At 40.2% G+C, this 13,148-nt stretch overlaps 1 protein-coding gene across 2 annotated transcripts in view; it reads left to right on the forward strand.

Annotated features, from left to right (window-relative positions):
* Positions 1 to 13,148, forward strand: part of RNGTT (RNA guanylyltransferase and 5'-phosphatase) — a gene marked incomplete at both ends in the record, with an annotated part of 184,240 nt that overhangs the window by 16,057 nt on the left and 155,035 nt on the right. For both annotated transcript variants that reach the window (XM_084262183.1, XM_084262184.1), the window contains 3 exons: positions 652 to 901; positions 9,321 to 9,430; positions 10,260 to 10,361. In XM_084262183.1, coding sequence (XP_084118309.1) covers positions 652 to 901; positions 9,321 to 9,430; positions 10,260 to 10,361 — 462 coding nt within the window. The remainder of the gene's footprint in view (positions 1 to 651; positions 902 to 9,320; positions 9,431 to 10,259; positions 10,362 to 13,148) is intronic.

Here is a 13,148-nt window from a genome sequence, read left to right on the forward strand (position 1 = left end):
AGTCTCCAGTTTATTAAAGCATGTAAAGTGTTAGCTGCTAAATTAGCACTTAATCTAAAGTGTTAGATTAAGCAAGACTTCTTAATTACAGGTTTCGTGAGAAACTTCTGGAAAGAGAAGTAATTTCAAAGATTAGGGTGCTTTTTCCCAGTGTGATGGCAAAACCTGTAATGAAAGGAAAGATAATTCTTAGGGGGAAAACCAGCCATATTTGAATTTCTACACTGGCATTTTTCTTCATTAAATGAGTTCATCTTTTTCTTTGGTCTTTTTTTTTTTGTCTTCATTCAGTCCTTAAGCACTTACCTGTGTGTCACCCATTCCTCTTCTGTAGCTGTACCTAGGTGACCAGCAGACCTTATTAGCTGTAATAAGGAGCAGCAGCAGTGCAAGCGATAGTTATTTCTGAGAACATACGCGGTCCCTACGTAATTATGCAGAATCTTGTGCAAGAGGCAACTGTTGCCAGGCATGATACTTCAAACATCATCAATGTTTTTTTGCAATTACTGGTTTGGATTTTATTCTTTTTTTAGTAGTCCCAATAAATCTGAACAGTGGTCCAAATAAATCTTAATGTTTGTTAAGGCATAACTTGACTGAAATGTGTAAATTAAGCACTCAGAGTAATTGTCAATTTTTATTTGACAGTATTGAGGCTGCTGTGGCGACTTTTGCTCAGGCTAGACCACCAGGTATTTATAAAGGTGACTATTTGAAGGAATTATTTCGTCGTTATGGAGATGAAGATGATGCGCCGCCACCCCCTGAGCTACCAGAATGGTGCTTTGATGAAGATGAGGAGGAGGAGGATGATAATGGTAAAGCTGGAGTCCAAGAATCAGAACCTGGGTCATCAAGCTCTTCCTTTGGCAAGAGGAGGAAAGAACGTCTAAAACTGGTATTTTTGGTTGAGAACTTCATATTCTAATTGCTAAACTTCCTTTCTTAAACTCATAATTATCTGTTGCTACAGGGTACATGCTATACGAGTGTCAGTGCTCTTGCAAATGAGGACTGGTAGTATTGCCTCTTAACTTGTAAAAACAGGTGGATTCATTATGAACTTTTAAATTTCATGTCTTAACCCTGGATTTTAACATTCAGCACCTCAACTATCCCAGTTGTAGCAAAGACTTAAAATTGTTCTAGTATAACGTTTTTTTAAGCTTGAGCTGAGATAGTAAAGTGATTTTTTTTAATTTGTCTCTAGAGATGAAACATTATGGGGGAGGTGTGTAAACAGGTTTTGTTTCTTTTTGTAGCAGTGTGGATGAAAATGAGCATTTTTTTAATTCGGTGCTCATTTTGGTGAATACTGTTACTTTTGAAAGTTTTGAAAGATTGAGAATTGGATTAGCAAAAAGGAGGATAAACTTAAAAATTCTAAGGCAGCTGTGAAATTATTTTCTGTTCATGGCTGTTTAAACTGTAGAGTGATAAGAAATATGGCTGATCAGTTCGATTATTTTGGACATAAATCTACATAATTTGGGTGAAATAGTTTAACTGTAGTTACTATATTATGGAACTAATACTCAAGTACAAAGCGTCTACTTGTATTATCTGAAGAGTAATGGCTCAGTTTTCTCCAGATTGCTGCCTTCTTAATTCTTATTTGCCAGTAAAGTAGGGGACAGAATTGCTGAGGGCAAAAATAGATTCAGTTCTTTTTGCATAATACCGAATGACTTCACTTGTTTGGTGAGGTGTGTTTGTTTGTTTGCAAACACTCAGAAATTCTCATATGACATATGCTGCAGAAATGCATTTTCTTGTTACTGCAGCTGTTCAACATGGTTTACAGATGGAATAGGGAGGAAGTCAGCCTGAAAGGAATACAAAATCTCATCCAAAGAAGCAAGAGGAACTTTGAAAACTTTCAAGTAACCCATAAGCTGAAATATGAGTGGTCTATACTATAAAATATATTCAGGGGTGTGGCTGCTACCTCTGTTAGCCTAGCAGTAAAATGTTGATATAAAAAAACTTCTTTGGGTCAGAACCTCATATCTGTTTCTTTGACATTTCCTAATGCCTTTTGATGCACTAGGAAATGAGGTGTGATGGTGAGGTCCAATGATGGCCTCTTTTCAGCAACTATAAAACTAAACTGGTCTGTCTAACAGGAATCATGATACCGGCTTCCCAGTCTTTTTGTTATCTGCCACCGTAGCTTTATGAAAGCTGGAAGCTAAATTATACGAATAAGCATATTAATAACTAAAAGTTAATTATGAGTTAGATAATTTATGAAAGAAATAATCATCTAGTTAATATGCATATTCGTATAATTCAGTTTTGCAGCTCTGGAGGAACGTTCTTTGACATGAAGAGGAGGAACGGGGAGAATTCTTTACCATGTTGTTGGCTGGCAGATTGGACTGCTCCTTAACTGAGTAGAGATGGATACAATCTGTTTGTGATTCCTTGTAAATGTGCAATCTACAGGGGGAGTGATCATCAGGTAAATACCTCTTGCTCAGATCTTTTTATTTTACTGTCTAAAAGGCTGAATTTTCAGCACCACAGCTGACTTCCTGCAGCAGATATTTTTTCTGCATTCTGATTTGATGACCCCTCTAAACACCTAGGGTAGACAGTGTCAAACTTGGTGACCTGTGTGATAGTTGTGTTCTGAAATGTTGCTCATTTGGGGATAGGAGAAAAGTTTAGGAGAGGAGGAGATGACATCTCCCAGCTGTCTCACTAGGGTAACATATAGTCATGAGCAACTGCCCAGCTGGCCTGTGAGGTGAACTCAGCATGCTGTCCGTTTCAGAAAGCCTCTCCTGGATGTGAGGAACTTTACTGCAGCATCATTCACTAAAATGTCCATATTTTGATGTCAGAAATTCTTGATGGTTTTGCTTGGGTGGTTTTTTTTTACACTACAGAAACAGTTAGAACATAATGCCATTGCAGTTTCCTTTGTCATTGTGTGAATGTAGTTGACAGGTAACAGCAAATCTGTTCGCTGCAGTCTCAGATGCTACACAGAAAACCCAAACATGGTTTGACATTGCCTGCACGTGCCAGAATGACTGTAACATCAAAACAAAATTATTAGCTGACACTTAATATCTCACTTCAGGAAAAAAATAATACTTGATTTTGCAAATAGGACAAAAAGTTCTAATTCTGAGCCAGAACTTTAAACCTTTCATGGGTCAACCAGGTCTTTTTACTCTTTATTAAGGAGTGCCATCTGTTCTAGCCCAAGGTAAGCTGCGTATTTCACTGACAGTGCAGGGTGTAATATGTAGTGCTTCAAAAATGGCTGGTTACATCTCAAACAGGCTGGAAGAGGTGGTAGCTGTTAATGTTTTTTTCATGATTTTGAGGGCAGATGTCTTGTTGTCCTTGACAAGACAGTGGTGAAGACTTCATGGCTGACATAGAATATGTGTTAACTACAAAAGTACTTTGATTCTAATATTAGTGACTTGTTTTTTCCCTAACATAGGAGGTTTTCCCCCCAGAAAGATAACCCCTATACTGTTCTGCCTGCAGGCATCTTGATGAATATGGGAAAAAAACCCCTATTTTCTGATTTTTGCAGCAGCATTTTATGTGCTTGAATACTGGCATCATCTCCTTTCAGCCTTCTTTTTTTTCACTGTTGAATTCCAATTTGTTCACTTTTTCCTCTATTGTCCATATTTTTCAAGGTCTGTCCATTTTTGTCATTCTTTGTTGACGTGTGTTTTTCTGAGACTGTGGTGCCCATAATTGAACACAAGCCTCTAGTTGACATCATCCTAGTGCTTAATAAGGAGGAATTAATTTCAGATGTCTTCAGGCTAATATTTCTGTTTATATATCTCAATATAATTGCCTCTTACAAGACAGAATAATACTAATTCAGCTTTTGGTCTCTTGCTGCCACTGTATCTTTTTCCTCTTAATTATCTACTACTGTGTATTTGTATAATTGCTCAGTCCTTATTAAGTGTAGAACTTTGTTTATACTGAATTGCACAGTGTTTTTTGCAGCCCATTCTTATAATTAAGGATAACACTGAATTCTTAAACTGCCATCACAGTTTATATCCCTGTTACTAGATTCACAGCTGTCACAAAAATAAGAATATGCTCTTAGGAAATGTAGGGAAAATAAATTAATTCTCTTATACCTAAACCAGACCCTACAGATCCTCCTCAGTGTACTCTTCCATTTTGTTAGTGAAACACTAGCTCATCTGAATCTGGTTTTGAAACAGGTTGATCTTCACCAGTACAAGTGAAGGGGCTGACCTGCTGGAAAGCCGCTCTGTGGAAAAAGACCTGGGAGTTGTGGTGGACAACAGGTTAACCATGAGCTGGACCGTGCCCTTGTGGGTACAAAAGCTAATGGCAGCCTGGGGTGTATCAAGAAAAGTGCCAGGCCAGTAGGTCAAGGAAGGTTCTTCTCACTTCATTCTGCCCTGGTGAGGACTCATCTGGAATGTTACGTGTAGTACTGGGCTCCCAGGTTCAAGAAGGACAGGGAGCTACTGGAGAAGTTACAAAAAAGGGCTATGAAGATAATGAAGAGACTAGAACATCTCTCTTAGAAAGAGAGTCTGAGGGACTTGGGATTTTTCAGCCTAGAGAAGATTGAGGGTGGGATCTTATCAATGCTTATAAATATGTGAGGGGTGGGTGTCAGGAGGATGGGGTCTTTTTTTCGGTGGTGCCCAGTGACAGGACAAGAGGCAATGAGGATAAACTTGAATATAGGAAGTTCCATCTAAACATGAGGAAAAACTTCTTTACTGTGAGGGTGGCAGAGCACTGGGACAGGCTTCCCAGAGAGGCCGTGGAGTCTGCATCTCTGGAGATATTCAGAACGCACCTGGATGCAGTCCCATGCAACCTGCTGTAGGTGATCCTGCTCTGGCAGGGGGGTTGGACTAGATGATCCCCAGATGTCTCCCTTCCGACCCCCATAATTCTGTGATTGTGTGTGATTCTGTTCTGTAGTAGTTACATCTACCCCATGTTTTCTGAGTTCCTCTGTGAGAATGAGACAAGCAAATGAAAGACAAGCCAAGACAAACACCAGCATCAAAACTTGTGATATTTCCTGCTTCTCCCAGTTCTGAGAGTCCTGTTTTACCATGAAAACCTAATGATTAGTTGAACACTGCTGTTACTGAGTGACTGTCAGTATGGTTTTGTTCTATCTTTTTGCTTGTACATGCCTAAAGGCAGCTCTTGTGATTTGATCCTGTATTTCTAGGTATTAAATGTAAGCTGATCAGCGTAACTCCCTGGCTTTCCCTTCCTCTCTTTTAGAAGATGTGGACTCTCTCCCTCTCTTCCTGATATATTTTGTAATGTGTGTGTGTCCTGTGGAAGGCAGTCTCTGCACATATTGGCACCTGGTCAAGTCTGAGTAGCTGAGGGTGGCTATCTCCCAGTCCTGGTGATAGCCACTAGGGTCAGGTTGGGATGTGGATGGGGCTGTTTCCACCCACCCACTCTTCCACATGGTGTTCGGAATCAGAACCAACACAAGATGATAAACCTTGCCACTTTTCCTTCAGCTGAAGTGATGGGTGGAGGGTTACAGTGGCAAGTGAGGAGAGCTTGATTACTGCAGATGATGTGAATATTGTGGAGTGTAGAAACTAAGTGCATGTGGTTACCTTGGGTCTGTTAGGGCTTAAAACTCCAGGCTTAGCAGCACTGAGAATGTGAGTTGCTCCAGTATCTCTGCACTACTGTTCTCTTGCTCCATGGGGTTGTTAGCTCACCAACCGTGCAGAAAGTGCATGGATCAAGTATGGGATGCAGGGGGAAATGGCCAGCCCCTTTTCAGTGGTCTGTGGAGACAGGACAAGGGGCAATGGCTGCAAGTTGGAGCACAGGAAGTTCCACACCAACATGGGGAAGAACTTTTACCCAGTGAGGGTGAGGGAGCCCTGGGACAGGCTGCCCAGGGGGGTGTGGAGTCTCCATCTCTGGAGATATTCCAGCCCCGTCTGGATGCCAACCTGTGCAATATGAGCTGGGGAGCTGCTCTGGCAGGGGGGTTGGACCTGATGATCTCTCAAGGTCCCTTCCAACCCCTGTGATTCTATGATTCTATGATCTGATTCAGTTTTGGCACCTTACCCAGGGAAATGTCCTCACGAAAGCTGGAGCACCCTGGAGTTACCCAAGCACAGATACCCCAGTGACTCACCTTGTTTCCATAGCCAGTGAGTACACTTGAGGCCTGACCTTACCCTCTGAAAGCCTCTTCTGGTGCGTGTATGGCTGTGGTGCTTGCAAACCTGGCATCCTATCTGAGCCTTGGATAACTGAGTTGAGTATATCTTAGGCCATGGTAATCAAGGGATACATTCTCTGTCTTTACTGTCTTAGTATTGCACAACCTCCTCTCTTCATCCTATGACCTCAGTACTTTGCTCTGTTCCTCACTCTCCCCAGTCCTATACTTCTTTCAACTTGCCAGCATTAAAGGGAGGGGTTACAAGGTGCCTAATCAGGGGAATGGAAAAGAATGTAAGAAAACACAAAAGCTCAGCTAGTTTGTCAGATTATAGGCTGCACTTGTTTCCTTAATTCCTACAAAATCGTCTCCCCCCAACATAATCATTCAGATGTATATATGTAATTATGTGCATCAAGCACATGCTGCCTGTGCAAGAGAGCCTGTTGGGTTTGGTCAGGTGTTTAAAATGAATAAACAATTAACAGCTGTTACAAAAAACTAACAAACAAAGCCAAGTTACTGGAAACTAATCAGGATGTATAATTTCTATGTTTTGAGAAGCTAATGTTTTGTAATTATGAAGAAATCATTCTAAATTTTTACCTTTCTTACCATATGGGCAATCTTCTAAATTGCTTAAAATTACATGGAGCGTGGAAGCAGCATGCAGAGGATTTGGGTTTGTAGGGAAACTAATGCTGGTACTGCACACTCTGACATTTGTGGCTCCAGAACCAGTTGTGTGTGTGTGTGTGTGTGTGTGTAACTCCCTTAACTAGATAATCTGCAAGGGACACTTTCAAATGGCAGGCACCAGTTTCGTGTTTGACTTCTTATTTTCTGGAAGATCTTTCCTGTTGCATGTCTTTTGCTTTCAGCACACTGTGCCATTATTCTGAGAAGCAAGGGATGGCCATGTTCTCTGATTTCATGGTGCTCTTAACCACTTGCAATTCAGACAACAGGCTGGCTGGGTGTGTGTAGCTGCTTCCCTCACCCAGTCACCTGTATGCTGTGGCACCTGCTGGTGCCCACATAATTAATATGGGATAAGTGATGCACCGAAAGTCTGTGGATCTTACAGTAATTAAGGTTATGAACCATCTTATTTCTTTAGGATGTTCTGTTCTCACAATCTGATTTGGTGATGCAACTGAGCCAGTTTTAACTCAATGCAGGCTGTACTGAAAACTCTGGTTCTGCTTTCCCTCCAGCGCTTGTGTTCCTTCTGCTTCCCTTGTGCAGGCACTTGTGCTGACTCATCCTAGGATGAGCTAGATTAGGATACTAATTTGGCAGAAAATGACTAATTTATGACGTAATTTTGCCAACTTTGTTCCTATACGTGCTCAAGAGTAGAACAGACGAGGGCCATGGTGTATGGAAGTGGAAGTGAGCAAAAAAAGGCTCCTTTCATCAGTAGTATGCAGCTAGTTTTCAGCATTATAGATAACACATATGAAATATTTCTGTTAGCATTTGCAGGATTCATAGCTTAACAGGTGGAAACTTTGTGCTTTGATCTTTTTAGTCTGCACTAAGAGTTTATTTTAAGATGCTGTTGATGCTTTTCCAACCTTAAAGAATCTGTGATTCTGAGAAGTAAGTCTGGTTGATTTGGGTTCTCTGTGGTCTTTATGTAGCTTTGTAGACCTGATGGCTTTACTGTATTCTGTTGTGCAGAAAGTGTTCTTATTCCACTTGGCATCAAACTTTTTTCTGGCATGTACAAGCTATTTTAGAGTTTAATTTTCAGTATTCTTTCATTGGCCTCTACGTAAAGCTTTTCTGTGGCATTCAGGATAGCACCTCTACTTTGTAGCTTGGTTTAGATTGTCTAAAAATATACTTGCATAATTTTATTCTCAATATTTTGTTACAATCCAGCTGATTTTTTGGTGGTTGTTGTTAAGATGTTTTGTTAAGATGTTTGTCCTGGGTCAACTGAGAACCCTTTAAGTTTGCTGCTACAGAAGGATATTAGTGTTTTCAATTGGTTTTCCTTACAGAGTAAGTTTAAGTTTTGAGACACCTAATATTGTAGGTCAGCCAGGTGGAGGTAAAAAACCCATGTAATTGAACTTCTTGGACTGGAATTACCATCTGGGATTGATAAAATTAATGTATTTCATTGAAAATGTGTGTCTCAAAGATTTGGAGGGAGAAGAGTAGCACTTATCAAAAATCTCTGCATGTGAAGACAATAAAAAACCTCCAAACCACTGCCAAAAATGTAGTGTGTAAAGATGTTTCCCTGTGACTTTAGCTCACTAATTACCCAGGTATTGTATTAGGTCACATGTTAGGTCTCTGCTGTTGGTAGTAGCTCTTAATTTCCATGAATCAAGGAAAGCACAGATGTTTTGGTCTAGAAATATTATTTGTGTGAATTTTTTTGTTTGTTTGTTTCATTTTGTCAAGGTCAATTTTGTCCTTAGTTTCCAATTTACTTACTTTGAGGCCATATTTTTTGACACGTTTAAAAGTGGTGCCACACAGGTTTCTGCCAGAAAGAGGTCTGTGACCTTTAATGCATAGTGATTTGCTCCAGACTTACAATACTGTTTAGGTTCAGATTCTCATCCATCACATAAATGTCTTACACTACTTTGTTGTTACAGAATATTTTGCATACTGAGGATTATTAATTTGATTCCTGCAAATTCCATATAGAACCAATTTACTACTAAATACTTGATACTCTCATGCTTTCTTTTTAAATAGGAACATTTTAGTTACAGATGAAAAATAATGACTCAGGATAGTGCTGTAGACTGACATGGGAACTCGACTGAAAGTTACCAGCTAAACAGTGGCTTTTCCTTATCATTTACCTCCTTTTATTTTTTCTTTTTAATTGCTTTGTCCCATCCCATGTTGTGTTGCTGTGTCCACCCCCCGCCCCCCTAGATAAATCATATGACCTGATTGATCTCATTGGCAAGCCATATTCTGAACCCAGGAACTGAAATGAGTTATCTGGGCATTTAGTGGAGAATCTTTAAGAAATATTTAAGCTAGTATTGCTTGTGAAGCTCAAGTGTTGTAAAACCAGTCTTAATCTTGTATTGACATGTCCTCAAATCCTATTTTTTTTTCTTGTTGTTTTACTTAGGGTGCAATTTTCTTGGAAGGAATAACAGTTAAATGTGTGACCCAGGTGACAACACAACCAAAGCTAGGAGGAATACAGCAAAAATGTCAGCAGTTCTGTGGATGGGAAGGGTATGAGAACATTTAAAACTTGTTTGTTTATACTGTCTGGAAATAAGTGTTATGCTTCTAGTTTTGCAGAAGGAAGCAGCTCATTGTAAAAATGACAGAAAAGTGACTTTTTGGATGGATGTTAAAAATAAAGCAACTCAAAACCACTCAACAGTAAAACAGATGAGTGTCTTGCATTGCCTTATGAAAGGCAGTGGTTGACTGTTGGTATTAGAAAAAAGATTCTAAATCTGCTTTTTCATTGAGATTAAAAAGTGTTTTCAGATGCACTGTTGCTCCCCAAATTCTAGATGCGGTTTAGTACATTAATTGTATGTACTACAATGTTTAGTACATTTAATTGTGTAAAATTGAGTGCTTTCTCAAGGAGTAGGCTTATACAGTTCCTATTACACTTAAAGTATAACACTGATTTTTATAGGCAACTTGGTTGTATCCAGTATTAATGAGAAAGTTGTTTTTAATATCTTGGATTTTGAACTCCTCTGCAAAGTTGATCATCCAGGGAATTGTTCACAGTGCTTCCTAACTTGCTTGTATTTCTTCTAGTGCTTGCAATTTTGAATTCAGATACCTCTTCCTCCAAAGTTAAAACTTTGAAGTTCTACATAACCTAGTGTTTTGTCATAAACACTAATATCCTTGTTCTTATCAGATAGGCATTTGGTTCCTCTTGCAAAATACATTATTGGAGAAGATGTTCTATAACTCAGAGTGCACGAGACTTGCTGCAAGGTTAAAAGTGTGACTTCAGTCCAATGTAAAAAATGTATTCCCTTGTGTGACTGTTTATTGAAGAACATTAATAAACATGGGCCTGTCTTTCTAGGTCTGGATTCCCTGGAGCACAGCCTGTTTCCATGGACAAGCAAAACATTAAGTTTTTGGAGCAGAAGCCATACAAAGTTAGCTGGAAAGCAGACGGCACTCGGTAAGTTCATTTTGAATGAAAAAGGAACACCCAGTGAATTGGGTAGATGGTTTGTATTTTCTCAGGAAAGTAAATTCCCTTGTACAAAGGACAAAGTGTATTCTAACAACAAAACTGACTCCAGAGATGATGCTGTTTTAGTACCCAACGTTTGCTGAAGTTTGTGGCTGAGTGTTTTTTTCAGCTGCTGCTCTGCAGACTCGCTGTTAAATGTACGTCCTTTTATTCTTCTCCGTGACTGTTGCCTGTCAGTCAGCTAAGACTTGCCACCAAAGTCTTAGAATAATCTTAAGATACCAGTAAGAGTTTGTTAAGCTTAAGAATTTGTTTATAAAAGCTAAATTAAAACTTCTAGTTGATCCTTCAGAAGCTGGCTAGTATTAGAAATTCCATATTTATTTATTTTTTTATCCATCCTTTGTTCAAACTTGTAGTTCTGGTCAGCCAAAGAGTCAGTAGTTTCATTATCCCCCTTACATTCATTGTAGGAGTGACTTCTTTTTTTTTAGTAACAGGCTGCAACCTGATTTGATTGGTGTGTTGAACCTCCTCAGTGCTGGTGTTTCTGGTTTGTAATGCATCATTGTACTTAATTTCTCCAGTGTTCTCATGCTAACATTTCAAAGTAGAAGAAACACTATACATTGTCAAATAGAGAACAGCAAAATGCTTTTTCTCTCTGATTGTGACAGGCTGTAGGTCAATCTCAACTTCATGAAACTCAGTTGTCTAAAAATGTGCATCCTTCTGTTGCTTTGTCTCGTATGAAAAGGCCATGCCACACAAGGTCTCTTGCTTCTACACCCAGCAGCTCGGTCGGGGTGTAGAAAATGTTTGCTGTTCACATAGAAATAAACCCCCAAATACTTGGTGCCTCACTTCCTTGTACTCTTACAGAGAAGTGCTGTAACTCTTCATACAAACAAATCTTTCTTGAGTTAAACTCCAAACCTCCAAAATCATATTTATTTTCATAGGTCTGAATATTTTTTAAAGTTTGTTAAATTTGTGAAGTTTCAACCATTTTCTTGAGATTTTGAAATCATCATTTCTCCAGTATTTCTGGTTTCAAAACTAAAAGCAGGGATCCCAGATATTTAATGGAAATGGTTTTAACCTGTGCTACTTGTAGAGTTCAGATCACAATTAGCGGTGCTCCCCAGGGCTCAGTGTTGGGTCCAGTCCTGTTTAATATCTTCATTGACGACCTTGATGAGGGAATAGCATCCACCCTCAAGCAAGTATCTGATGATACAAAGCTGGGAGGAGTGGCTGACACGCAGGAACACTGCGCTGCCATCCAGCATGGCCTGGACAGGCTGGAGAGCTTGGCAGGGAGAAACCAGATGAAGTTCAACAAAAGCAAGTGTAGAGTCTTGCACCTGGGAAGGAATAACTGCTTGAATCAGTACAGGCTGGGGGGATGAGCTGCTGGAGAAGAGCTCTGTGGAGAAGGACCTGGGAGTCCTAGTTGATGACAGGTTGGCCGTGAGCCAGCAGTGTGCCCTGGGGGCTAGAAGAGCCAATGGGATATTGGAGTGCATCAGGAGGAGTATAGCCAGCAGGTCGAAGGAGGTGATCCTCCCCCTCTACTCTGCCCTGGTCAGGCCCCACCTGGAGTATTGTGCCCAGTTCTGGGCTCCCTGGGATAAAAAAGACAGGCATCTCCTGGAGAGAGTCCAGAGGAGGCTACAAAGATGATGAAAGGCCTGGAGCATCTCCCCTATGAGGAAAGGCTGAGTGAGCTGGGACTGTTCAGCCTGGAGAAAAGAAGACTAAGGGGGGACCTTGTTAATGTTTATAAATATCTGAAGTATGGGAGGCAGGGGGAATGGCCAGCCCCTTTTCAGTGCTCTGTGGGAACAGGACAAGGGGCAATGGCTTCAAGTTGGAGCACAGGAAGTTCCACACCAACATGGGGAAGAACTTTTACCTAGTGAGAGTGAGGGAGCCCTGGGACAGGCTGCCCAGGGGGGTGTGGAGTCTCCATCTCTGGAGATATTCCAGCCCTGTCTGGACGCCTCCCTGTGCAATATGAGCTGGGGAGCTGCTTTGGCAGGGGGGTTGGACCCAATGATCTCTCAAGGTCCCTTCCAACCCCTGTCATTTTGATTCTATGATCTTCCTTTCTGTTGCGGGTGCTGTCTTGAGGTAATAACGTAATGTCTTATATCATAGCCAATAGTGCCTCAGTAACAGGTGGAATTTAAATTGCCTGACTCATTCATTTCAATAGCTGGATTTTTATTTTTTAATTTCTGAAAGATGTTCTTTAGACACAAAAGCATTTAAGCAATTGTAACCTGCGCTGAGTGCGATGACTTTACGTTTTATTCACTTAGAGCAAACGAATACATTTTTAACCTACTTTGCCTTGATCAGAAAAAGAGCAATTCCAATGAATGTACACATGGTAAGAGGAGGATTGTTATGCTTGTTTGTGTACAGTGTTTTAGACTAACAAGTGAGCTCAGTGTTCTACTTGTGTATAAGATAGAAGGCATCAGTGCTCTGGATGAGATGTATGCTTTCAAAAAGAGGAGGTAAGAATTTTTATTTTCAGACTGGTGAAGTTGAAATACCAGTTTTGGTTATAGATATGGGAAAAGAAGTTTTATTTTAGCAGTGCGATGGAAAGCATTCTCCCTTCCATATACTGGGATACTGAATGAACAGCCTAGGCCAACTTCTAAAGCTTTTCCTACATTCTTTGTCTTGCTGGGCTTGCTATCTTTAGGAATATAATGGAATCGCCTAGATAATGAAAAGCCTGGAAAATGCAAGAAA

Source organism: Gallinula chloropus, assembly GCF_964237585.1.
Source record: "Gallinula chloropus genome assembly, chromosome: 3".
NCBI lineage: Eukaryota > Metazoa > Chordata > Aves > Gruiformes > Rallidae > Gallinula > Gallinula chloropus.